The 25,490-nt window shown below is 40.7% G+C and overlaps 1 protein-coding gene across 1 annotated transcript; it reads left to right on the top strand.

The window, feature by feature from the left end:
* Positions 1-3,184: 3,184 nt before the first annotated feature.
* LOC145503560 (17-beta-hydroxysteroid dehydrogenase type 6) lies at positions 3,185-25,295 on the top strand. The gene is made up of 5 exons (XM_081483253.1): positions 3,185-3,345; positions 13,545-13,871; positions 16,200-16,458; positions 21,198-21,361; positions 24,626-25,295. The coding sequence occupies exons 2-5, from the start codon at positions 13,559-13,561 to the stop codon at positions 24,841-24,843; spliced, it is 954 nt and encodes a 317-aa protein (XP_081339379.1). The 5' UTR covers positions 3,185-3,345; positions 13,545-13,558; the 3' UTR covers positions 24,844-25,295.
* The last annotated feature ends 195 nt before the right edge of the window (positions 25,296-25,490 follow it).

The raw sequence follows: 25,490 nt of genomic DNA, 5'->3' as shown, positions 1-25,490 counted from the left end.
CTCTCTGCTTTTTAATATGCTATCTAGGTTGGTCATAACTTTTCTTTCAAGGAGCAAGTGTCTTTTAATTTCATGGCTGCAGTCACCTGCAGTCATCATCTGCAGTGATTTTGGAGCCCAGAAAAATAAAGTCTATCACTCTTTACATTGTTTCCCCATCTATTTGCCGTGAAGTGATGGGACCAGATGCCATGATCTTAGTTTTCTGAATGTTGAGTTTTAAGCCAATTTTTTCACTCTCCTCTTTTGCTTTCATCAAGAGGCTCTTTAGTTCTTCTTCACTTTCTGCCATAAGGGTGGTGTCAACCGCACATCTGAGGTTATTGATATTTCTTCCAGCAATCTTGATTCCAGCTTGTGCTTCTCCAGCCCAGCATTTCACATGATGTACTCTGCATATAAATTAAATAAACAGGGTGGCAAAATACAGCCTTGATGTACTCCTTTCCCAATTTGGAACCAGTCTGTTCCAATAACCTCTGGAGCTCTGTAAAGGACAGATAGAAGGGGAAAGAGCAACCAGAGGCAGCACCATCCCGAGAAACTGTTGTTGGAATCCAGAGCACAAATACTTGTGGCCTGAACTAAGGCAGTAGAGATGGATGTGACTGGGTGGACATAAGAGACAAGAAATATTATGAAGAATTAATATTGATTGGATATAGGGGATGAGGGATGGGTCTAGGATGATCCCCCAGGTTTCAGGATCGGGCAGCTGGTTGGAAGGGAGTTGTTTAGTATCTAGTGGGCAATCATTAAATTTGTTGAGTATTTGTTGAATACTTGTAGGGATAGGAAATAACATGAAAATGAGGAGGATTAGATTGCACTGAATCATCATCATTTCAGTTTTGAAAAGTTAAATTTGGGTTTCTATTGTGATATTTCCTAAACTCCCTATGCTTTTCTTCCATAGCCTTCATCACAGTGTGTAATTATATATTTATTTGTAGGAATATATATTTAATGTCTATTTTCCTACTAAAATGATAAGTTCTAAGATTTCAAATATCATGCCAATTTACTCTCCTCTATTAGCTCTAGCGGCTTCCCTGCTGGCTCAGTGGCAAAGAATCCACTTGACAGTGCAGGAGATGTGGGTTTGATCCCTGGGTCAGAAAGATCCCCTGGAGATGGAAATAGCAACCCACTCCAGTATTCTTGCCTGGGAACTCCCATGGACAGAGGAGCCTGGCAGGCTACAGTCCATGGGGTTGCAAAGAGTCAGACAAAACTTAGTGACTAAACAAAAGCAACAACATTAGCTCCAGTAAATAGCATTGGACCTAGCACATAGTAGGAACTCTACATTTATAGAATGAATGAATGAATTCAAGTGGAAGATGCCCAGCAGGCAGTTGGATATGAGGAGCTAGATGTCAGGAGAGATCTTGACTGAAGGCAGAGATTTACAAAGTCATTAGAATGTAGATCAGGTTGAAGTTGATGATGACTGAGGTCCTCATATAAGGAGGGTGTGTGCATTGAGAAGAGAAGAAGGGCCTGGATAGAACTCTTAAAGATACTGACTTTAAAAATTGGGTGGAGGAAGAAAAGCCAGCAAAGGACAAGGAGAACAAATAGAAATGGAAGCAGGAGAGCTAAGAGATAGTGATTTCATAGGAGCCAAGAAAGGAGAGAGTTGTGAAAAGGTGCTGAAGGATTTTATACCAGTTCTAATGCGAAGGAGGGATGTGTTTACCCACACCTCCAAACCAGTTCTTTGTATACCAGCTGTGTGTATTACATTTCAACTCAGCCCTGATACTATCTACCCAGCTTCAGGAGACAGGTTTGATCCCTTGGTCGGGAAGATGCCCTGGAGGAGGGCATGGCAACCACTCTAGTGTTCTTGCCTGGAGAATCCCATGGACAGAGGAGCCTGGTGGGCTACAGTCCATAGTGTTGCAAAGAAGTGACTGAACATGGATACACCCAGAGGTAGTGTCAGATTCCATAGATTCAAGGTTCATCCCACAAGACTACCCCCCACCTCAGATGCCTATCGCAAGCCCAGGTTGTTACCTGTGCTTCTGACGGACTGGCTTTAAATTGAAGGTTCCTACGACTCCCTCCTTGAGTTTGACTGATTTGCTAGAATGGATTAGATCATAAAGCAGCTGCAGGTCTTTTGGAAACGTGTCTGACAGCTTTAAGGTCCAGAGCCCCAGTTAGCAGAAACTGATCTCGGGTGGGCAGTCTAAGAGTGGGTTCTGCTTCCCCATTCCCTGACTCCAGCAGAGGCTCCAACTTAGAGAATGGGAGCTTTCTGTTTTTAATTTCTACTGTAACAGGTCTGATTCTGCAGCTGAACAAGGCTGGCACTGTTGAGAACTGTAGGCAGGGCACAAGCGAGTGAAGCATCCTGAACTCTGACCACAAGAGAGTGGTGTTGTGAAAGAGGTGCAGAAGATTGGCATGGGCAGCCTGCAGGAAAGGAAAGGGCCTTGCCCAGTGGGGTTCATGAAGTCTTCTGAACACTCTTCCTGAACAAATGGTGTGAGTGTATGTGTGTGTTTTGGGTTAGGAATAAAATCTGTTTGGAGAAAGATCTTGATTGTGGTCTATAATTTTTTTAAAAGACCCTTCAACTTTGATTTCTGAAAGAAAATTCATCACCATGGTTTTCTCTGATGCTGAAGCTGAAACTCCAATACTTTGGCCACCTGATGCGAAGAACAGACTCATTGGAAAAGACCCTAATGTTGGGAAAGATTGAAGGCAGGAAGAAAAGGGGACAACAGAGGATGAGATAGTTGGATGGCATCACTGACTCAATGGACATGAGTTTGAGTAAACTCCAGGAGTTGGTGATGGACAGGGAGGCCTGGCATGCTGCAGTCCATGGGGTCTCAAAGAGTAGGACACGACTGAGTGACTGAACTGAACTGAACTGATGGTTTTCTCTGCTTTTTTGATAGTTATTCTTTTGGAGTTTAAATATTGTTTAGAAGTTGAGAGTGATTTTATACTTACACATAAGACCCCTTAGGTATGCTCTGTAAACTGGGAATCTTGACAGTGTGGAAAACCAGCTCTTTTTTAGTTAAAGCTGGGAGCTGTGGAGTAAGTTCATGAACTTTTGGATAAGCAAAAGCAGCTTTATGTAATTAAGCCCTGAGAGTTGTGTTGCTGAAGCTCCGTGACCTAGTTCTGTCCTGCCCTAACCCTACCCCCATTTCCTACTGTGAGCAAGCTCTTTGCAGTGGGAGTGGTGAAAATTGTTTTCTTTCTCTTTTTTAACCCATGTGACCAGTAAAACAAAGGTTTAATAGTCCCATTATTCCTTCTCTCTTGTTACATTTCTAATCCTGCTGAGAACAGAGAAGAAGTAAAATTCCAAAGGTAGGTGAAATGTGATATATATTCACAAATAAAAATTCCTCACGTAACATTTTTCCTTTCTCTTTGTGGAATCTCATATACTGATATGAAATGAAGTATGATATATGTATATGTGTATATATACATTTTATCATATTATACATAGATATATGTGTATATACATGCCAGTACATGGCATCAACTACTGGAGTATTTACTAATTTTTTTCCCACCTGGAAAATTGAGTCAACTTTTGGGGTGAGACTGAGGTTGGTGAATCTGTTAGATTTTATTCTTGGACAAATGTAGCATCTTCAAAAAGAGTTTGAGGTAATCTATAGTAAAAGACACATACACAAAAAAAGTTATTAAAATGCAAATGGAAGCATAAAAAGAAAAAGAAAATCAACATGTTGAAAGAGAAGAGAGAAGAAGAAAATGCTATTTATGAGGACTAATAGAATTACTATGACTGAACATTAAATTTGGCCTTAAACCACTAAGATAGTATGGAAAAATTAGATAATTTAAAAATCATCTATAGTATACTATTTACTTAGAAAAGACAAAATCTTTCCTGGTACTAAATACATAGCAGGATATCATGTGGGATCTTACACAGTGTATAGATGCACAGTGTTCTTGATAAGAATTTTATGACAAATGCAGAAGTGATTTTCTTCAGACTATTTCTTTTCTTCTCTTTTTAATCAAGGTGGTATTTTAATTTTTCTAATTTGGGTGGAGAACACACAGGTGACAGTTCAATGAATTTTCACAAAATTTACACTTCTGTTACAGCCACACAGGTCAACTAATAGAACATTATGAGCACCGTGGACAGTTCACTAATATCTTTCTCATTCGTTAAACCCTGCCTCCTCCCCCAAAGTAACCAGTAATATGATTTGTATTAATATCAACATAGATTAATTTTTTAAATTATTTTTTATAGCTTTAAAAAATATTTGTTTTTATTTATTTGGTCGCTCCATGTGTTAGCTGTGGCATTGGGATCTAGTTCCTCGAAAAGGATTGACCCTTGGCCCCATGCACTGGGAGTGTGGAATTTCAGCCACTGCCATCAGAGAAGTCCCAACATAGATTAGTTTTGTCTTTTAAAACTTTGTGTAGATGGAATCATGTAGTATGTTCTTTTGTGTCACAGTTTTAAGTTTGTGAGACTCATTCATGTAACTGTGTGTAGCTATAGTTTGTTTTTGTCACTGTATAGCATTCCATTGTATGAACATATCTCAACTTATTTATCCATTCTACCGTTTGTGCATGTGTGGGTTGTTTGCAGCTTTTGGCTATCACAAGTAATGCTGCTGCAAACGCATCTTATGGTGTACATATTTTGTTGTTGTTATATACCTAAAATGGAATCTTTGGGTATAGGGAAGATGGATCATTATCTTTGGTAGATAATGATAAATTGCTTTTTCCAAATCGAATATATTTACTTGTTCAATAGCAATGTTTGATTGTTCTTGTGAACTCTTTTTTTTTTAATTTTTATTTTTGGCTGTGCTGAGTCTTTGTTACTTTGCTCAAGTTTTTTTTTTTTTTTCTCTAAGTTACGGTGAACAGGAGTTACTCTTCATTGTGGTGCTCAGGCTTCTGATTGTGGTGGCTTCTCTCACTGTGGAGCACAGGCTCTAGAGTGCAGGCTCAGTACTTATGGTGCACAGGCTTAGTTGCTCTGCGGTACGTGGAAACTTCCCGGACCAGAGATCGAACCCATGTCCCCTACATTGGTAGGCAGATTCTTATCCATTGCACCACCAGGATCAGATATCTGAATTAAAGATTTAAAAATTCATTTATGAATTTATTTGGACTGCACCGTGTCTTCATTGCTGCATGTGGGCTTTCTCTAGTTGCGGCAAGTAGGGGCTGCTCTCTAGTTATGGTGCATGTGCTTCTCAATGTAGCGGCTTCTCTTGTTGCAGAGCAGGGACTCTAAGGTGAACAGGCTTCTGTAGTTGCAACTCTCAGGCCCTAGAATGTGTGGGCTTCAGTAGTTGTGGTGCATGGGTTTAGTTGTCCCTGTGGCATGTGGGATCTTCCTGGACCAGAAATCAAACCTGTATCCCCTGCGTTGGCAGGCAGATTCTTAACCACTGGACCACCAAGGAAGTCCTCAGTTAATGATTTTAGTGCTTTTTTTCTGTATGAGAAGATGCAAAAATCTGGGTTCATTAAATTTTTTCCACCTGAGATATCTTGAACTAAGGCATCTGTTTTTCCAAAGTATAAAATGCTTAATCACATTCTTCATCTTGAATTCTTTTCCGAGTGTACTGCTAGTCAGTGACTGCAGAGGCTAATGACTTGATTCTTGTAGAACTGAAGAGTGGACAACATTCTTTGTTTTACAAGGAATACCTAGTTTGTATGCCCAGTGTGAGAACAAAGAACATCACAATGGATCAGTCCATGAATCTGTGTGTTGTTGATAGGATCAGTGACTAGACTGATTGAACCTTATAGATAAACCCACGTCTGAAGATTTAAAAGAAGAGAATAAAGGCTATTCCTTATTTTGCCTTGTGCTATATTGCAGAGAGACAAACCCCTCCACTTGAGACTGAAGAAGGTCAGGGTGAACTAGTATGGCCCAGTGTAGTGATAAAAAGCATGTAGAAAAGACTAAGGATGTTGCAATGCTTGGAGTTGCACACACTGTGAAAAAGTGATTCTGATAAGACTTGGAGGAAGAGGCAGTGTTCAGGGATAAAAGCCTAGAAAGGCAATAATAAAACAACCACCACCAAAGCAATCCTAATAATATCTAGAAATTACATAGTGCTTTACATGTGTTAACTCACTTAAACTCTCCTAACAAATCACTGAATGGTCCTTTTCCCATTTTGAATATGAGCACACAGGTAGAGGGCTTCCCAAGTGGTGCAGTGGGGAAAGAATCTGCCTGCAATGCAGGAGCTGCAGCAGACCGGGGTTCGATTCCTGGGTCAGGAATATCCCCTGGAGGAGGAAATAACAACCCACTCCAGTATTCTTGCCTGGAAAATTCCCATGAGACGCAGGAGACAGGTGGGCTACAGTTCATGGGATCACGAAGAGTCAGACACGCCTGAGCATGCACAATAACAACACAGGTAGAGAGGTTAATTCACTTGCCCAAGGCTACACAACAAGTAAATGATAAAGCCTGATTTGAACCCAAGTAATCTGACTTCAGAATACATGCTCATATTTCTATGCTATCCGCAAAATCAGGGTTGAGGTCAGGGGAACTCATGCAGATTGGAAAGGAATAAAAGGAAAGGTAGGTAGGGTATTAGCCAAGGGTCTCATTGGTATAACAGACTCCAAAAAAAGTGTTCTGAGAAATGGAATGTGTTCTGCACTATATATATTTTTAATTCAGCTGCACTGGGTCTTCATTGTAGTATATGAGGTCTTTAATTGTAGCATGAGGTCTCTTAGTTATGGTCTGTGGGATCTAGTTTCCTGACCAGGGATTGAAGCTGAGCCCTCTGCATTGGGAATGCCAGAATCTTAACCACTGGACTATCAGGGAAGCCCCTGCTCTGCTTAGTTGCTGAAGAGGAAAGTTACAGAAGCCTGAAACACCTCCAGGTTTGGATGTGAGAGTCTTCGGCACACACCAAGTACAGTGACTTGGGGGGGGAAGCCCAGTTTAGCAGCGAGCCTAACCTTGAGGATTGCCAATCTCCCTAGGACTTTTCCTGGGTTTTTCCTGTCATTTTCACACCTGTATCAGGTTTTTATGGCTGCTCTACTGAGAGGTGACACAGTATTATGGCTAGTTTTTGTTGGGATTTTCAGGTTTTAGAGAAACCAATCAGGGGTAGTAGTTGATATTAATATTTCTAATATCCATACCAGTGGCTAGTGACACTGTGTTCATCCCAGATTCCAAGGCTTCCAGAGAGGTCAGTTCATGGGGCTCCAAACCTTCCTGCTTCCTCCTTTGAGCCCTGTCACTGAACAAGACCTGGGCTGGTGAGCATAGGCTCCGAAGACTGATGACGGCGGGAGGAGAGACAAAGAAAGGACGTCCTGGTGGGTGCTTAGGCAGAGATTAAGCCATCTCTACTTTCTCCTGGAGCCCCTGGACACCTCCTACTTCCCCACACCTTTTTCTACCTTTCTTTCCTGTTCTCCTATATTCTCCCTTTCCTTTCATGCTTACATGGCCCCATCCACAAAAACAAACACCGTTCCCTTAGAGAAAAGCTCACTCTGCTAAGTGGGGAGAGCAGTAAGGGAATCTCAGGCTGGGACATGGCCAGATGAGCTCTACAGTTCATTGTAGATAGTCTTAGGATGAAGTCTCCAAGACAGAATGGGCCAATGACTTCACTGTTGGTAAAGAAAAGGCTCAGAGGAAACACCTACAGAGTCGTGTTTCCGTTTGAGAGTCTTCAGTCCAAGGAGGTGGCTCAGTGAAGACACCTGTTAAGCAGAGCCCAGCTCTCAGTACTGCCCTGAGACTTCTCATAGGCTTTCCCTTTCTTCCTCCCAACCTCTTTCAGGTTGTTCTAGTTGTTCAACCTTGGGACTGTTGACATAGGTGGATTTTTACCCCCTATCCTTGGAAACATTTGTTAACTCTTGTCTTTTTGATAACAGCCATTCTAATAGACATGAAGTGATAGTTCATTCTGATTTTGATTTGCATTTCCCTGATGATTAGTGATATTGAGCTTCTTTTCATGTATCTGTTGGCCATTTATATGACTTCTTTGGAAAAATGTCCACTCAGATTCTCTACCCTTTTGTAATTGGATTTATTTTGCTACTGAGTTTTATGAGTCCCTTTCATATTTTGGATGTTAATTCCTTGTCAGATATACAGTTTGCAGATATTTTCTCTCACTCCATAGGTTGCCTTTTCATTTTGTTGATTGTTTCTTTGGTAGTGTAGAAACTTTTTAGTTTGATGTAGTCCCACTTATTTTTGCTTTTGTTGCTTTTGGTTTCACATCCAAAGAAATTATTGCCAAGGCCAACATCAAGGAATTTTCCCTATGTTTTCTTTTAGGAGTTTTAGGTTTCAGGTGTTACATTTTAGTTGTTAATGCATTTTGAATTAATTTCTGTGAGTGGTGAAAATAGGGTCCAGTTTTCTTCTTTTGCCTGTGAATATGCCACCATCATTTATTGAGCTAGCTTGCCAGGTGGCATAGTGGTAAAGAATCAATCTGCTAATTCAGGAGATGCAAAAGACAATGGTTTGATCCCTGGGTCCGAAAGATCCCCTGGAGGAGGAACTGGCAACCCACTCCAGTATTCTTGCTTGGAAAATTTCATGGACAGAGGAACCTGGTGGGCTACAGCACATGGGATTGCAAAGAGCTGGACACAATTGAGCGACTAATTGCACACACACATCCTTTCCCCATTGAGTATTCTGTGCTTTTTTATTAAATATTAGTTGACTGTATATGTGGATTTATTTCTGGGCTCTTGATTCTGTTCCATTGATCAATGTATCTATTTTCATGCCAGTCTATATTGCTTTGATTACTATAGCTTTGTAATATAGTTTGAATTCAGGAAGTGTGATACCTCCAGCTTTATTCTTCTTTCTCAGAATTTCATTAGTTGTTCAGGGTCTCTTGTGGTTCCATAAGAATTTTAGGATTGCCTTTTCTATTACTGTGAAAAATGCCATTGGAATTTTGATAGGGATTGTATTGAATCTATGTATGTTTTGGGTAGTATGGATATTTAACAATATGAATTCTTCTAATTTATGAACATGGCATACATTTCCATCTGTTTGTGTCTTCTACAGTTTCTTCAGTCAAGTCTTGTAGTTTTTCAGTGTATAGTTCTTTCACCTCCTTGGTTGAATTATTCCTAAGTATTTTATTGTTTTTTATACTATGGTAAATAGAGTTTCTCTTTTTTGGATTGTTCATTGTTAGTGTATAGAAATGCAACTGATTTTTATATGTTTCTTTTTTTGACCCTGAAACTTAACTGAATTTTTCTCATTAGTTCTAACAGATTTTTTTTGTGTGTGTGTGGAGTCTTTAGCATTTTCTGTATACAAGTCCATGTTATCTGCAAGAGGAGACAGTTTTACTTCTTTTCTGACTTGGAGCCTTTTATGCTATTTCAATTTCTGATTGCTCTAGCTAGGACTTCTTGTACTACACTGAATATGAGTGGTGAGGGTGGCACCTTGCCTTATTCCTAATCTTAGAGGAAGACTTGCCTCCAGTCTTTCACCACCGAGCATGATGTTAACTGTGGGCTTGTCATGCAATGTGAGCCAGTGAAGGGGAGAAAACAGTGGATAGAGACATTTAATGCTCCCTCCCTCCTCTTCTCTTTCTCTCCTTTTCCCTCTTCCCCTACCTCCGTATTCTCTCCCCTCCCCCAAGTTTTCTGCTCTCTCCAATATGAGTCCTGTGTTCTCTAGCCAACTGCCTCGGTTCTGCCCAGTTGTCATTCTCTGGTGCACTGTACTAACAGAGCTTCATCCTGCCTGTTTATTGACTAACACGGTAATTTCCTGATGCCAGTCAAAGATGAGAATCCACGTCCCTCATGAGGAGGAAGCTTGGAACCCACAGCCTTTCTAGGTATTACTATTCAACCACCACATAGTAAGACTAAACTTGCAAAAGAGATATGCCAGGCCAGGCAGAATCCCAAAACATAAGCCAAAATTGAACATGAATGAAAAGCCTTGAGATGTCTTGACTATTTCAAATATCTATATCCCTTGATCTGACCATTTTCTGAGGCTCTATTCTGTGTTTCTAATTTCCTTAAGTACTCTCCAGCCAGATGTTGAGCCAGATAATCAATATATCCAAGATAGAACACATCATATTTTTTCTTAAAACTGTTTCTCCTCCAGTATTCCCAATTTCTATTTGTATTATTTTTAGTCTTAGGGCTCTGACACTTTCTCTTCATTGCCCCATGCATTCACTCCAAAGATGAGGCTGTAGAGTCCAGCTCTCTAGTATCTGGAGCACCTCTTCCCTACCCGTCACTCCCATGGTCACATCCATTGTTCAAACCTTCAACATTCAGTACCTCTTGCTTGACTTATCATAGAAACCCTCTCACCATCCCCATAGTGTTAGTCCCTTCTCACCTCTACACAGTGCTGTCTGATAATTTTCCTCAAGCACAGCTCTGTTGATGTCACTATTTGAAAAGCATGAGCTATCAGGGAAGCCTCTTAAATCATTGGCCATTAGTGATTAAACTCAATCTCCAACCCCTCTCTTCTCCCTGGAGGTCAGGAGGTGGAACTGAAGTTTCCAACCAGTTCAGCCCAATGTAGGACTCTACTGGGCAGTCTTTGTTCAAGGACCTTCATTAGCCTAGCTGAGACTTTCTCAGGGCTGAACTGCAGTTTAAGTTTCTTCCTTTTAAATCCTCCTTTCCTTCTCTTTCTTGTTTCAGATCTGTACTGGCACCCACTCCTGCACTTTCCACCTTTAGTCTCTATAGGTATTTTCCCCCAGTGAGTGCCTTGCATGTCTGTTTCTGTCTTGGCATCTGAACTGACACACAGGGATATTAACAGGACCTACCTTAATGGGCTGTTATGAAAATTCAGTGACTTAATATATATGAAATGCTTATAACAGGGCCTGTAATACAGCACGTGCTTTGCAAGTGTTAGCGGCTCTTACTATAATTTTATTATGCTTTTGATCTCAAGTTATAATTTATTCTCACTAGGAAACCTCTCAGTTCTTGGACTGGCTTGGAAGCCTCTCCTGAATGCTCCAACAGCATCTGGCCCTTACTTCTATTATGGTTGGCCCTCCATATCTACAGGTTTTGCACCTGCAGACTCAACCAACCACAGATTAAAAATATTAGGAAAAAAATTTCTGGAAAGTTCCAAAAAAGCTAAACTTGAATTTGCTTCATGCCAGCAACTATTTACATAGCATTTACACTGTATTTACAACTAATTGCAGGCATTTACACAGTATTTTTCACCTATTTCCATATTGTTTACATTATATTAGGTATGGTAAGTAATCTAGAGATGATTTAAAGAGGATGTTCATAGGTTATATGCAAATGCTATGTCATTTTACATAAGGGACGGAACATCCTCAGATTTTGGTATTTGTGAAGGGTCCTGGGACCAACCCCTCATGGATACCAAGGGGTGACTGTATATCGCATTGTTTTCTTGTCAGTCTTTACGCTTTGACCATGAATTCAATGAATAATGGAATCTTGTTTTGTTCACTTTTGTGTATCAGTGCTTAACATTGTGTCTGACTCATAGTGGTCATTGAATTGATGTTGTTGAATGAAAATGATTCAGTAGTGTCTTAACAGATGAGCATTATTTGTCAAATGGATGAGAGCTGGGAAAGAACTGTAGACAGAATTGTATACTGGGTCATGAAAAGCCTGTACTGTGTGGGTTATTGAAAGGTGCTTATTACAACTAAAGCTGCTGCTGCTAAGTCGCCTCAGTAGTGTCTGACTCTGTGAGACCCCAGAGACTGCAGCCCACCAGGCTCCGCCGTCCCTGGGATTCTCCAGGCAAGAACACTGGAGTGGGTTGCCATTTCCTTCTCCAATGCATGAAAGTGAAAAGTGAAAGTGAAGTCGCTCAGTCATGTCTGACTCTTAGCGACCCCACTAAAGAGTAGGGTGCAAAAGAGGGTGGTAAAAGAGGAGGCTAAGAAAGAAATCTGGGACCAGAGCACTGGGGAGACCTTAAAGCCAAGCTAAGGTAAGCATTGTGTAGGCCTTGTGATGTCCTAGTGGGCCCAAACCCATCTATTTAAAAAAAACTTTATTTATTTATGGCTGATCTGGGTCTTTGTTGCTGCACTTCGGCTTTCTCTAGTTGCGGTGAGCAGGGGCTTACTCTCTGGTTATGACACGTGGGTTTCTAGCTGTGGTGGCTCCTCTCGTTGTGGAGCATGGGCTCCAGGCATGCAGGCTTCATTATTTGCCACACGTGGGCTCAGTAGTTGCAGTTCTCAGGTTCTAGAGCACAGGCTCATAAGTTGCAGTGCTCAGGCTTAGTTGCCCCACGGCACGTGGGATCTTCTCAGGCCAGGGATCCAACTGGTGTCCCCTATGTTACCAAGTGATTCTCAACCACTAGACCACCAGGGAAGCCCCTACACCCATCTTTGACCTCCAACTATGACTTCCCAGGTGGCTCTGTGTTAAAGAATCCACCTGCCAATGCAGGAGACACAGGAGATTCAGGAGATTTGAGTTTGATCCTCGGGCTGGGAAGATTCCCTGGAGAAGGAAATGGCAACCCACGCCAGTATTTTTGCCTGGGAAATCCCATGGACAGAAGAGCTTGGTGGCTACAGTCCAGGGGTCGCATAGAGTCAGAAACGACTGAGCGACTGAGCATGCACATGACTTTATGAGTCATATGTTAGTTCAGCCAGCAACTACAGATTGCCCCCAAAAGGTGGATGTTTCTCTAGAACTATGTATAGAAGTATAGGCATCTCTGAACATTCATTTCAACAATGCATATGATTCATCTATATTTACAAACTGCTTCGGCTGCAATGTCTCACCAAACTGTTGGGTCTCTTAATCTCTTTGCCTTCATCACAGCCCTGTTTAATCCATCCTTCATTCCCACTGTGAGTCAGATCTTTCTAAAGATAAATCTGGCCATCTTAGCCTTCAGTTTAATACCTTCTAATGGCACACCCTTGTTGCCTATAAGATACATCCAGATTCCTTAGTGTGGTTTATAGGACCCCTCCTGGTCTGGCCCTTCACCATTTCACCTTCCATTTCTTCTTCCATATGCACTCTACATCACCTGAACTGCTTGTAGGCATCAGGAAATTTTATGCTGCTCACCCCTCTATTCATGTACACATTATTGCTGCCTGGAATGTCATTTCATCCTTATCCACTTTTTGAACTCTTTAACTGTTTTATTGGAAGTATTTCAAAAATCATTGCCTCTGTGAAGCTAGGTCTAACTTAGCAGGTAGTGGGTCACCCTCCTTTATAGCTCCATCAGACTGTGTATACTTCTGTTTGGCAGCTACCACAATGCAATGCAATTGTCTGGTTAGTTCCCTGACTCCCCTCTCTAGACTGTGGCTAGAGGGTAGGACGGTGTATTAGTTAATACAGAGTCCTAGCACATAGTGCAATGGTTGGCAGATAGTAAATACTGGTTAAAGAAAAAAGGAAGGAATAAAATGAAAGCTGTTCTTTTTCTTTTGAAGGAGGCCCTCTCACCATGTGGCTGTACCTGGCGGTCCTCGTGGGCCTGTACTACCTCCTGCGCTGGTACCGGGAGAGGCAGGTGGTGAGCCACCTCCGGGACAAGTTCGTCTTCATCACGGGCTGTGACTCGGGCTTTGGGAACCTGCTGGCCAGGCAGCTGGACCTGCGAGGCTTGAGGGTCCTGGCTGCGTGTCTGACGGAGCAGGGGGCCAAACAGCTGAGGAACCAGACATCAGACAGGCTGCAGACGGTGATTCTGGATGTCACCAAGACAGAGAGCATTGCTGCGGCCACCGAGTGGGTGAAGGAGCATGTGGGGGACAGAGGTATGGGGAAGTTTTTTCTCCTTTCATTTACTCAGGCATGAAGATGTTAACATTTTATGTGAGTATATATTTCACATATATAATCTCAAAAACAGGACTTGAAAGACTGGCTTTGTCATTTGAAAGACAGTTGTGATCTTTGGCAGTGTTTCCTTTCCTTAACAATGTTTGTATTGAAAAATGAACCCAGTAGGTTTCAGGCTGTTATCTCACCTTGCAAGTGAAGTATTTACAACCACAATTTGTTTCTTCACGATTCTTTATGTTTGAAGAATTTTTAAGGGGTTCTTAAGAATCTGCTTCTTTTTCCCTTGGCTACCATCTAAAATACAGACATTCCTTGCAGCCAGCCTTTGATCATCTTCTTTTTTTAAAATAAGTTTTCATTTTATTTTTTCTAATTAATAGACTGTATTCCTGAGAGCAGTGATAGATTTACAGAAAAGTTGGAAAGCACAGAGCTCCCATATGCAACCCCCCTCTTATAGTTTCTCTTATTATTAACATCTTGCATTGGTGTGGTACATTTATTACATTGATAAACCAATATTGATACATTAGCATTAATGAAAGTCTATAGTTTACATTAGGATCCACTTTGTGTTGTATGGTTCTATAGGTTTTGCCAAATGTAAAATATCCTGTATTTACCGATATAGTATGATGCAGAATACTTTCAGTGCCCTAAAAATCCTTTGGCTCCACCTACGCATCCCCTCTGCTCTCCCCACCTCCTCCCAAATCCTGGCAACTGTGCAGCTGTTTACTCTTTCCATGTTGTTGTTGTGCAGTTACTCTGTTGTGTCTAACTCTTTGGGACCCCATGGACTTCAGCATGCCAGGCTTTTCTGTCCTTCACCATCTCCTGGAGCTTGCTCAGACTCATGTCCATTGAGTCAGTGATGCCATCCAACCATCTCGTCCTCTGTTGTCCTCACTCTTTCCATAGTTTTGCCTTTTCTCAGATGTCATGCAATTGGAATCATATTGGATGTAGCTTTTTAGACTGGCTTCTTTCATTTAACAATATGCACTTAAGGTCCCTCCGTGTTTTTCTGTGGCTTGAGTACTCATTTAATTTTATTACTGAATAATATTCCACTGTATGTACTACAGTTTGTTTATCCATTCACTTACTGAAAGACATCTTGGTTGTTTTAAATTTTTTGGCAATTATGGATAAATCCTCTTTTCTAAAGTTCATTTTCTCTGGATATTATCCAAATTCTCTTTGATCCCCTTCTTTCTCTACTTGTTTTATGATTTATTAGGTCCTGATAATTGGACCTCCTAGATATCTACTCATCCAATGAGTTCTAAAATAGTAATAAGATTATTTTGTTTGGATTGAAGAATTTTTTTTTTAATTTACTCTAAATTAGAAAATTGATTTTAAACTATTACTCCTACCTGAGGATGTTCTTGACTACAGAGTCAGAAGTTATGGTAGTTATTGCCTCCGTGCTGTGTATAGTGGTTTATTTCTACTGTATTGTTATTATTATTGTTAACGTTTTCCCACCTGTTAGAGAGTGTGCTCCTCAAGGACATGGATCTCTCTTAACCATCACTGTATTCCCAGTTTCTAACATACTGTCTGGTACATGTTAAGGGCTCAACAAGTGTTGAATGGATCTCATTTACAAATAGTTTTATCTATTACCTTTATGCCCTTGATTTCTAAATTATTTCTTGTTCATCACACCTGAATTTCTAACTACTTGCTGGTTTTCACAACTGGAAATTCTACTGGAAGCTCAAACTCACCAAATCTAAAGGAGAACTCTTATTGTCTCATCTTCACCAAATCTGCTTTTCATTTTGGTCCTTGAGACTGATTCTTCTCCTCTCCCTCCAACCCCAGAGCTCAAGACAGGAAGTTATACTTTCAGTCCTTTGGAAGTACTTTCTGTTTCACCCTTAAAGTGATAACATAGCCATTTAATCCAGAAAGAGTCTTTTTATTAGACTCCCTACCTTAGTGGGCCTTGGACTTCATATCTTCTAATTGTGTATATTTTTTGATGCTATAAATACTAAAGTTCAATTCATACTGGTTGGCAAATTCCCTCAAATCAAAAGCTAACATTAAGGTTCTGTTTATCCTCCCTGGATTCCTGCCTTCTCTTTGTTTTTGGCTTAACCTTCTTTTATTTTCTTACTGATAGACATGTTTAAGATTGAAAAAACATATTTTGATTTGTTTAAGATTGAAAAAGTATATTTTTTCTAGCATTTTTAGCTGTTTTCAGCAGAAAGACTGATCAAGGTAGAAGTCTGTCGTTTTTGTCTGAAACTAAACTCCTGCTTTGAATTTTACTGTTTTAGGGCTCTGGGGTCTGGTCAACAATGCAGGCATCTTTCACTCATATGGCTACGCTGAGTGGCTGAAGATTGAGACCTACAGGGAAACCCTTAGGGTGAACCTCATTGGTGTGATAGAGGTGACCCTGAGCATGCTTCCCCTGGTAAGGAGAGCACAGGGGAGAATTGTCAATGTTTCCAGCATTCTGGGAAGAATTGCTTTCTTTGGAGCAGTCTACTCTTGTTCCAAGTATGGAGTGGAAGCCTTCTCAGATATTCTGAGGTAAGACTCTTAAGTTAAAACAATCTAGAAGAGTGGGATGGGGAGGGAGGTGGGAGGGAGGTTTGGGAAGAAGGGGACATGACTGATTCTTTTTGATGTATGACAGAAACCCACAAAATTCTGTAAAGCAATTATCCCTCAATTAAAAAAATAAAGTGGCAAAGAAATCCCCAAACAAACAAAAGCAACCACTGAGTACTTAAATATGTCTTAGTCACCTCTACCTACTAGCCACTTTCACCTATGTTATCTTATTTCATCACTTCCAAAATCTGGTATGTTTACTAGATATTATTTATTAGATAATAATTAAATATTATTGTTTACTAGATATTATTGCTAGTCTGTTTTATACAGAAAGCTGAGGCTCAGATTTCGTATCTATTCAAAGTTCACCTGCAACAACGATGATTTGGCAGACCCATATTTTGACCCCAAGTCTTTGTGTCCTGTCACCACACCACATTTTAACTCTCAAGATATATCCTTGATAAAATGTTATTTCTGAAGAGAGGATGACTGTTCTCTTTCCTTCTGTCCTCATCTCTTCACAGTGACTTTCTGGTGCTCATCTGCTTCCAGTTAACTTATTTCATCCCTTTATTCTGTATATCTTCTCTTTATCTAATGGTTTCTTTTCTTTCTTATAACTTAAGTTTGCCACAACCCTCTAATGGTCCTGCCTCTACCTCCTGGCTTTTTAAAATACCTCATTTCAGCTTCCTGCTCCTCTCTCAGCGGTTTCTTCTTTTTATAGTTCCCTTTATATTTTAATTTCTGAGACAGAGAATCCTGTTGGGCCTGAGAGAATTTTTTTGTGTGTTCTGTGTGACACGCATGATGGGTTTTTTTTTGCACTTACTATCTGTTAGACGCTGCTGTGAGTATTTTACATCCAACAAATCACTTAATCTTCATAGCAACACAGTGAGGAAGAAATTATTTTTATCCTTATTATATGTCTAGGGAAACTGAGGCACAGAGGTTCAGTAATTTGCCATGGCCATCTTGGTAATAACAGGCTGAGTCACTGTTCAGTCCTAAGAGGGGCTCTCCTCCCATCAAGGACCCTTCCTGGTCATGCCAGCTGTAGACATGAGGATGCAGTCACACGGTACAGAGTAGTGCTACACAGACTCTCCTTTAGCAGAGGCTGCCTCTAGGGGCAGTTTCTCTTAGAAACAAGCTACAAATATTACAGACACCATGAATTAATTTCCTATGGCAGTTGTAATAAGTTTCCACAAGTAATTTATGGTGCATGGTGTCTTACAACAACACACATTTATTCTCTCACAGTTCTGGAGTCTAGGAGTCTGAAATTAGCATCACTGGGTCAAAGTCAGTTGTTGACAGGGCCATGTTCTTCTGAAGGCTCTAGGAGAGAATCTGTTACTTGCCTCCTGCTTCTGGTGGCTGCTGGAATTCCTTGGCTTGTGGCCACATAAACCTCTGCCTTTATGGTCACATTGCCTTCTCTTCCTCTGTTGGTCTTTGGATCTACCTATGCCTCTCTTATAAGGACAGTTGTGATTGCATTTAGGATGCACTCAGATCACCTGGCACAGTCTCCCTAGCTTAAGGTCTTTAACTCAATCAAACTTGTGAAGTCTTTGCCATATAAGGTAACATTTACAGGTTTCAGGGATTAGGACCTGATATGTTTGGGAGTCATTATTTAACTTACCACATGCCATGACTGGTATATATCTAATACAATGTGCATATCATATTATCTGCTTAGGAAAGGAGTAGGGAAATAACCGAGGACATTACATGAGTTGTTACTCTATGGCAGGCATCTTTCCTGGCTTCCTGCCTATCCAACATTTTGACCACTTCCATGGGGCCACTGCCTGCTAATTTACCACCGCTCATGACTCTTAGACTCCTTGAATCATTTCCAGGCCAAGAGCGAAGACAGGCCCTTCCAACCTTTAAATCATTATTTAGTTCCTTTAGGAAATTCCAGTTTGCCTTAATTATGCTAAGAATAAACAGAAAAAGGAAGTTTTACCCCCCATTTGAGTTAGAGTTTTAAAGGGGATGGAGATGTGGTATGTTGGGAATTTATGAGAAAGCTGCAAGGGGAAGTGAAATGCAAAGGGCCAAAGCACCCCTGGCTTGCCCCTCCTGCTCCAACACACACAGGCCCCTGGAGAATCATTTTCTGAAGCTCTAACTTGAAAGGGTTTAGGCTTTGGTTTGATAAGGGAGGGTTTTCCTTTAGAGCAGTGATTCTTAACTTTTAGCATGCCTCAGAGTCACCTGGAAGGCAACTTTGAACAGATTGTTGGTTCTTAGCCCCAGAGTTTCTGATTTAGTAAATTTAGACTTGGGCTCAGTAATCTGCATTCTAACAAGCTCCCAGATGCTGATGCTATTGATCTGGGGTCCACACTTTGAGAACCATTCATTGCTTTAGAGGATCACGATGCTTTGTGTTTTATATTCTTATGAAACACTGCTCCAAACATTTCTCCTTGACATCAGCTTGGGCTTCATCTTCTCTAGCAAGGTGCTACAACCTCTAGAGCAGGGAGCACCCCTCATCACTGTCCTGGAGTACTGAAGTAATACCTCACAGTGTGCACAATGCCATCTTACTTCACTTGGTGAAGGCAGCACTTAGCATAGTGCCTGATACATACACAGCCCCCTGATGAATACTTCGGAAAATGGTTTTTGAACTAACCCAAATATTCTGGAGTGACCAGTGACTTGTCAATTTAATGCCCACGTCACATTCCACTGATGGTCTCTTGCAGTCTTTGAACACACTGTAATTTTTCACAGCCCGCTGCTTCTGTGTGTGCAATTCCATCAGTATGGTATTCAACTCCCAGAAATTTCTTCACCCGGAAATTTCCTCTTTATCCTTGGAGGCTCAACTGAAACATTTTCTCTTACTGAAGCCTTCTTTGACTCCCTCAGAAAATCTACATCCTCTTTTCTACTTATGTAGACCCCTGAATACCTTGCCTTTATAATTCTTTTGACTTGTATTGCAATTATTTGCTTATTTATCAGACTCACTCACTGTGGGCTTTTCAGGGGTGGTGAGCAGAGTCTTAATTTACTGAGATTGTGCATGCAAAACACTTAGCCCAGTAGATACCATAAGAACATGAATTTTCCTTATTATTCCTTGTATTCTTCATTTTTCCAGTGTACAGCACATGGTCGAAAGTGAACAACTCTGTTAAATAAACGGATGTGGAATTGAATGGTTATGGTAGTTTGTATAATCATATCCCAATTATTGCACCTAGGGATGCGTAAAATTTTATTTTGTTCCCCTCCATTTCTTTTTTTTTTTTAATCCAACCAAATATTTATTAAACTATTATTGAGTGCCTACTGTATGCCAGTGACTTTGTAAATACCAGGTATAAAAAATATTAACAATAATGATCCTTGTTAAGTTTTTTAAAGAAAAGGCTAGAAATTAAAACTATTTGCTGGCATTCTTTTCTATCTTTCTTTTGTCTTTGATTTTGTCTTCTTTTTTTTTTTTCTGTAACTTTTTTTTTTTTTATAAATTTATTTATTTTAGTTGGGGGCTAATTACTTTACAATATTGTAATAGTTTTTGCCATATATTGACATGAATCAGCCATGGGTTTACATGTGTTCCCCTTCCTGGACCACCCACCCACCTCCCTCCCCATCCCATCCCTCTGGGTCATCCCATTGCCCCGGCCCTGAGCCCTTGTCTCATGCATCGAACATGGAATGGTGTTCTGTTTCACATATGATAATATACATGTTTCAATGCTATTCTCCCAGAACGTCCCACCCTCACTTTCTCCCTCAGAGTCCATAAAATTGTTCTATGCATCTGTGTCTCTTATTCTGTCTCGCATATAGGGTTATCGTTACCATCTTTCAAATTCCATATATATGCATTAGTATACTGTATTGGTGTTTTTCTTTCTGGCTTACTTCACTCTGTATAATGGGCTCCAGTTTCATCCATCTCAGTAGAACCGATTCAAATGTATTTTTTTAATGGCTGAGTAATATTCCATTGTGTATATGTACCACAGCTTCCTTATCCATTCGTCTGCTGATGGACATCTAGGTTGCTTCCATGTCCTGGCTATTGTAAACAGTGCCGCGATGAATGTTGGGGTACACGCGTCTCTTTCAATTCTGGTTTCCTCGGTGTATATGCCCAGCAGTGGGATTGCTGGATCATATGGCAGTTCTATTCCCAGTTTTTTAAGGAATCTCCACACTGTTCTCCATAGTGGCTGTACTAGTTTGCATTCCCACCAACAGTGTAAGAGGGTTCCCTTTTCTCCACACCCTCTCCAGCATTTATTGCTTGTAGACTTTTGGATAGCAGCCATTCTGACTGGTGTGAAATGATACCTCATTGTGGTTTTGATTTGCATTTCTCTAATAATGAGTGATGTTGAGCATCTTTTCATGTGTTTGTTAGCCATCTGTATGTCTTCTTTGGAGAAATGTCTGTTTAGTTCTTTGGCCCATTTTTTGATTGGGTCGTTTATTTTTCTGGAATTCAGCTGCAGAAGTTGCTTGTATATTTTTGAGATTAATTGTTTGTCTGTTGCTTCGTTTGCTATTATTTTCTAACCCCTCCATTTCTTTATCCTTTAAAATATTCAGTAAAGGTGTGTTTATAACTATTTTGTTATTTTTTCTCCCTGAAAACATTGAAATTGTGGTATCTTTCAATCAGAGGAGTTAACTTGAGGGTTTTTTTCCCCTAGGCGTGAGCTTCAACATTTTGGGGTGAAAGTCAGTATGGTTGAACCTGGCTACTTCAGAACAACAATGACAGATGTGCAGAAGTTCTCAGAGATGATGGAACAAACCTGGAAAGAAGCTCCTGTGCATATTAAGGAGACCTATGGACAGAAGTTTTTTGATGCCTGTGAGCTTTTCTTTTAATGGCATGATGGATAATCTTGCATGAAAAGGGCAAAGGTGGTTGGTAGAGAGTGATTAGGAGATCTTCTAAGAATAAATCACTTCCAATATAGCCTTCCCAAGACAAGAGGGAAGGTTCAGGAAGGTCCTAGTCCCTTCATAGTTGGTGTGGTGATGGCTGTTGTGGCTGAGGAAGAGGCCATACAAGCAGCCTCAGGCCAGAGCTTACCCTGCCTTGTCACCTATGGGCCTGGACACCTGAGCACCAGGGAGGTATTGTGTGGTTGGAGGCGTGAAGCCTCTGGATTTTGTGAGAGGGTGCCCCTCCACAGTTTGAAGGGGCTGGTGTGGGAGGCCTGCTTAGTTGAGCATTCAGTATTATCTACTGTTTGAGTAACAGCCTAGCCACAAATTCCACATTTTATTATGAGAGGAGGGAGGGGGCATATAGGTGGGGAGAGGTAAGTGGGTTAGGACAGGATTTGCAGGGCATTGTCGGCCATTCCCAGAGGCTGGACCTCACGTGCAGGCAATGGGAGTCTTGCAGGAGTGAGAAGGTTCAATTTCATGGCGTGGAAGAGGATAGGTTTTGGGGGAAGAGAGAGGGCAGTCCTTTAAGTAGAAGAAAGTAATGCACACTAGCGTGGGGTGTACCTTCCTGGGGAAGGGGTACTTTTTCTTCACATAAAGAATTTAGCAGCTTGCCAGGGCCAAAGGGAGCAGCTCTTTTCCCATTCACAAAAAGGCCCTGTGGCAGGTAGCAGTAGCCCTGGCCTTGACTTTGGGTGATATCTCAGTACAGAAAAAGGAGAAGGGGAATGTGCACATGGAAGACTCCTGACCTACAGTCCTGTCTTCTGGGTACATCAGGCTTAGGAGGGTGACTATCCACAGAGGGGAGAGAAATTGGATCAAGGAAAGGCTGATAGAAAACTTCCTGAGCCTCTCAGAATACAAGCTAGGGAACTACAATTCCTAACAAGTCGGGCTGCCAGCTGCTCTTCTGAGCTTTTCTCTACCCAAAGTTTTAAACTGTTAGAGAATATGTCTCCCCTTGTGGGTACATATATTTGACAAGAGAAATCAAAGGAAAATAGAATTTACTAAGAAGTGGCTTTATGAAAAAGGAGGGATATATGTATTTAATGATTTAAAGGAGTTGAAATTGTTCATTTATTTGTCCCTAGATCAGAATAATTTAGATCAGTGTTATCCAATAGATATATGAGAACCATATATATAATCTTAAATTTTCCAGTAGATAGTTTTTACAAAGGAAAAAAAAAACAGGTTAAATTAATTTTAATACATTTTACTTTAACCCCATATATATATCCCGGAGAAGGCAATGGCAACCCACTCCAGTACTCTTGCCTGGAAAATTCCATGGACGGAGGAGCCTGGTGGGCTGCCGTCCATGGGGTCGCTGGGAGTCGGACACGACTGAGTGACTTCACTTTCACTTTTCCCTTTCATGCACTGGAGAAGGAAATGGCAACCCACTCCAGTGTTCTTGCCTGGAGAATCCCAGGGACAGAGGAGCCTGGTGGGCTGCTGTCTATGGGGTCGCACAGAGTCGGACATGACTGAAGTGACTTAGCAGCAGCATATATGTATCCAAAATACTATTGTTTAACATTTATTATCAATATAAAAGTTATTGATAAGATCTTTTATATTTTTTCCCTATTAGTCTTTGAAAATTGATGTGTAGTTTACACTTACAGCACATCTCAACTGGGATACTAAATTTTCCTAGGAAGTACTTCTGTATTTGGATTAATACAATTGATAGTTGCCAGAAGCATTATTCATAATAGCCCCAGAGTGGAAACAACTCAAATGTCCATCAACTGCTGAATAGATAAACAAAATGTGGTATAGCCATATAATGGAATATTACTTGGCAATAAAAAGAAATGAAGTACCAATACATGCTACAACATGGATGAACTGTGAGAACACTTTGCTTCCTGAAAGAAGCCAGTCACAAAAGACCATGATCTATGATTCTATTTATATGAAATATCCATAAAAGGCAATCTGTAGAGACAGAAAGTAGATTAGCATTTGTCTAGGGCAAGGGTGGGTTGAGAGTGATTGCTAATGGGTATAAGGTTTCTTTTTGGGATGATGAAAATGTTTTCAACTTAGACTGTGGTGATGGTTGCATAATTCTGGATATACTAAAAGTCATTGATTTGTATATTTTATTTTTATTTATTATTATTATTTGATTATGTTGCTTGGCTTGTGGGATGTCAATTCCCCAATCAGGGACTGAACCCAAGTCACAGCAGTGAAAGCACTGAGTTTTAACCACTGGATCACTAGGGAACTCCCTGATTTGTATACTTGATTTTAAAAAATTTTTATCTTCTTATTTATTTTGGCTGCACTGGGTCTTCCTTGCTGTGCATGGGCTTTCTCTTTAGCGGTGAGCAGGGGCTACTTTCTGGTTGGGGTGCTGTGGGCTTCTCATTGCTGTGGCTCCTTCTGTTGCAGAGCACAGACTCTGGGCGCACGGGCTTCAGTAGTTGTGCCTTGCCAGCTCCAGAGCACAGGCTCAGTAGTTGTGGTGGCCAGGCTCAGTTACCTGTGGCGTGTGGGATCTGCCTGGACCAGGGATCCAAGCAAACTGAATTCTTAACCACTGGACCACGAGGGAAGCCCTGACTTGTATACTTGAAATGGAAGATTTTTATGAATGTGAATTATCTCAATAAAGATGCTAAAAATTTTCTAATTGAAAAGTAGATTCATACATCTACATTGTTCCAAGCATATTTAAAATTTTCCAATAACAGAAATGAGCTTTAAAATTACTTAAGTTTAAAAATTCAGTTTTAAGTCATACTAGCTATGTTTTATGTGCTCATTAGCTACACGTGGCTAGTGGCTGTTACACTGGGAAGCATAGGACTGATAGGCCTAATTCTTGTGGAACTGAAAAGTAGTTAGACTTCTGTGATCTTGTGCAACAGGATCTTAGAAATATAAACAATAAGTTGAAAGTGAAAGTGAAGTTGCTCAGTTGTATCTGACTCTTTGTGACCCCACGGACTGTAGCCTGCCAGGTTCCTCAGTCCATGGGATTTTCCAGGCAAGAACACTGGAGTGGGTTGCCATTTCCTTCTCCAGGGGATCTCCCTAACCCAGGGATCGAACCCAGGTCTCCCGCATTGCAGGCAGACTCTTTACCATCTGAGCCACCAGGGAATCCGTAAACAATAAGATTGCTAACCACCATTTTTCTTTTTGTTTACAGATCACGCTTTCATGATACAAGGGCTGCTCGGTTGTAGCACAAACCTAAACCTGGTCACCGACTGCATGGAACACGCTCTGACATCTGTGCATCCCCGCACTCGATACTCAGCTGGCTGGGATGCTCAGTTTTTCTTTGTCCCTCTATCTTATTTACCTACATCCCTGGCAGACTACATATTGACTAGATCTTGGCCCAAACCAGCCCAGGTAGTCTAAAGAAAAATGGTTTGATGGCCCTTGAAATGAAGACAAAAAACTGAAATTGATGGTGTCTCACTAATCCTAACGTATAATCTATAATTTTTCTAGCAATCAACTTCCTTGCTTAAACTCATTTATCTGACACCATCAAAGAACCAACATGTTGATGTTATAGATATCCAAAGCTTACTCCCTTTAGGTGCTAAATCTCTACTATTTTAGCCATTTTGGGGCAACAATATTTCCAAAATGCATCAATCTTCCTTGCTCTGTTAAAGTAGAATAAAAACAGTTTAGCTTGTTTTGATGCTATTTCTTTATGTAAGTGAATAGCTGTTCTGTGCTGTGATCAACTGTTGCTCAGGGACTATTGAAAAATGTGGGTCTGTTCATTCTTACTTGAAATGGGTCTGTACTTTGGTACTTTTAATAAATGTTTAATTTCATCTTCTTCCTATTAGCCAGCAGGTTTTGGATATGTTTCTCCTTTATTTAAAAAGAACTGATTATTAATTTTTAAAAATTTAAACATAATATAGTTATTAATTTAATATAGTTAAATTTAAAAGCAATATGAAAGAAAGTTGCTCAGTTGTGTCCAACTCTTTGCGACCCCATGGACCGTAGCCGACAGGCTCCTCCGTCCATGGGATTTTCCAGGC

Source organism: Giraffa tippelskirchi, chromosome 4 (genome assembly GCF_054371585.1).
Source record: "Giraffa tippelskirchi isolate mGirTip1 chromosome 4, T2T-mGirTip1v1.2.pri, whole genome shotgun sequence".
NCBI classification, from domain to species: domain Eukaryota; kingdom Metazoa; phylum Chordata; class Mammalia; order Artiodactyla; family Giraffidae; genus Giraffa; species Giraffa tippelskirchi.
The sequence above is the reverse complement of the archived record's forward strand: the minus strand, read 5'-3'. Positions and strand labels throughout refer to the sequence as shown.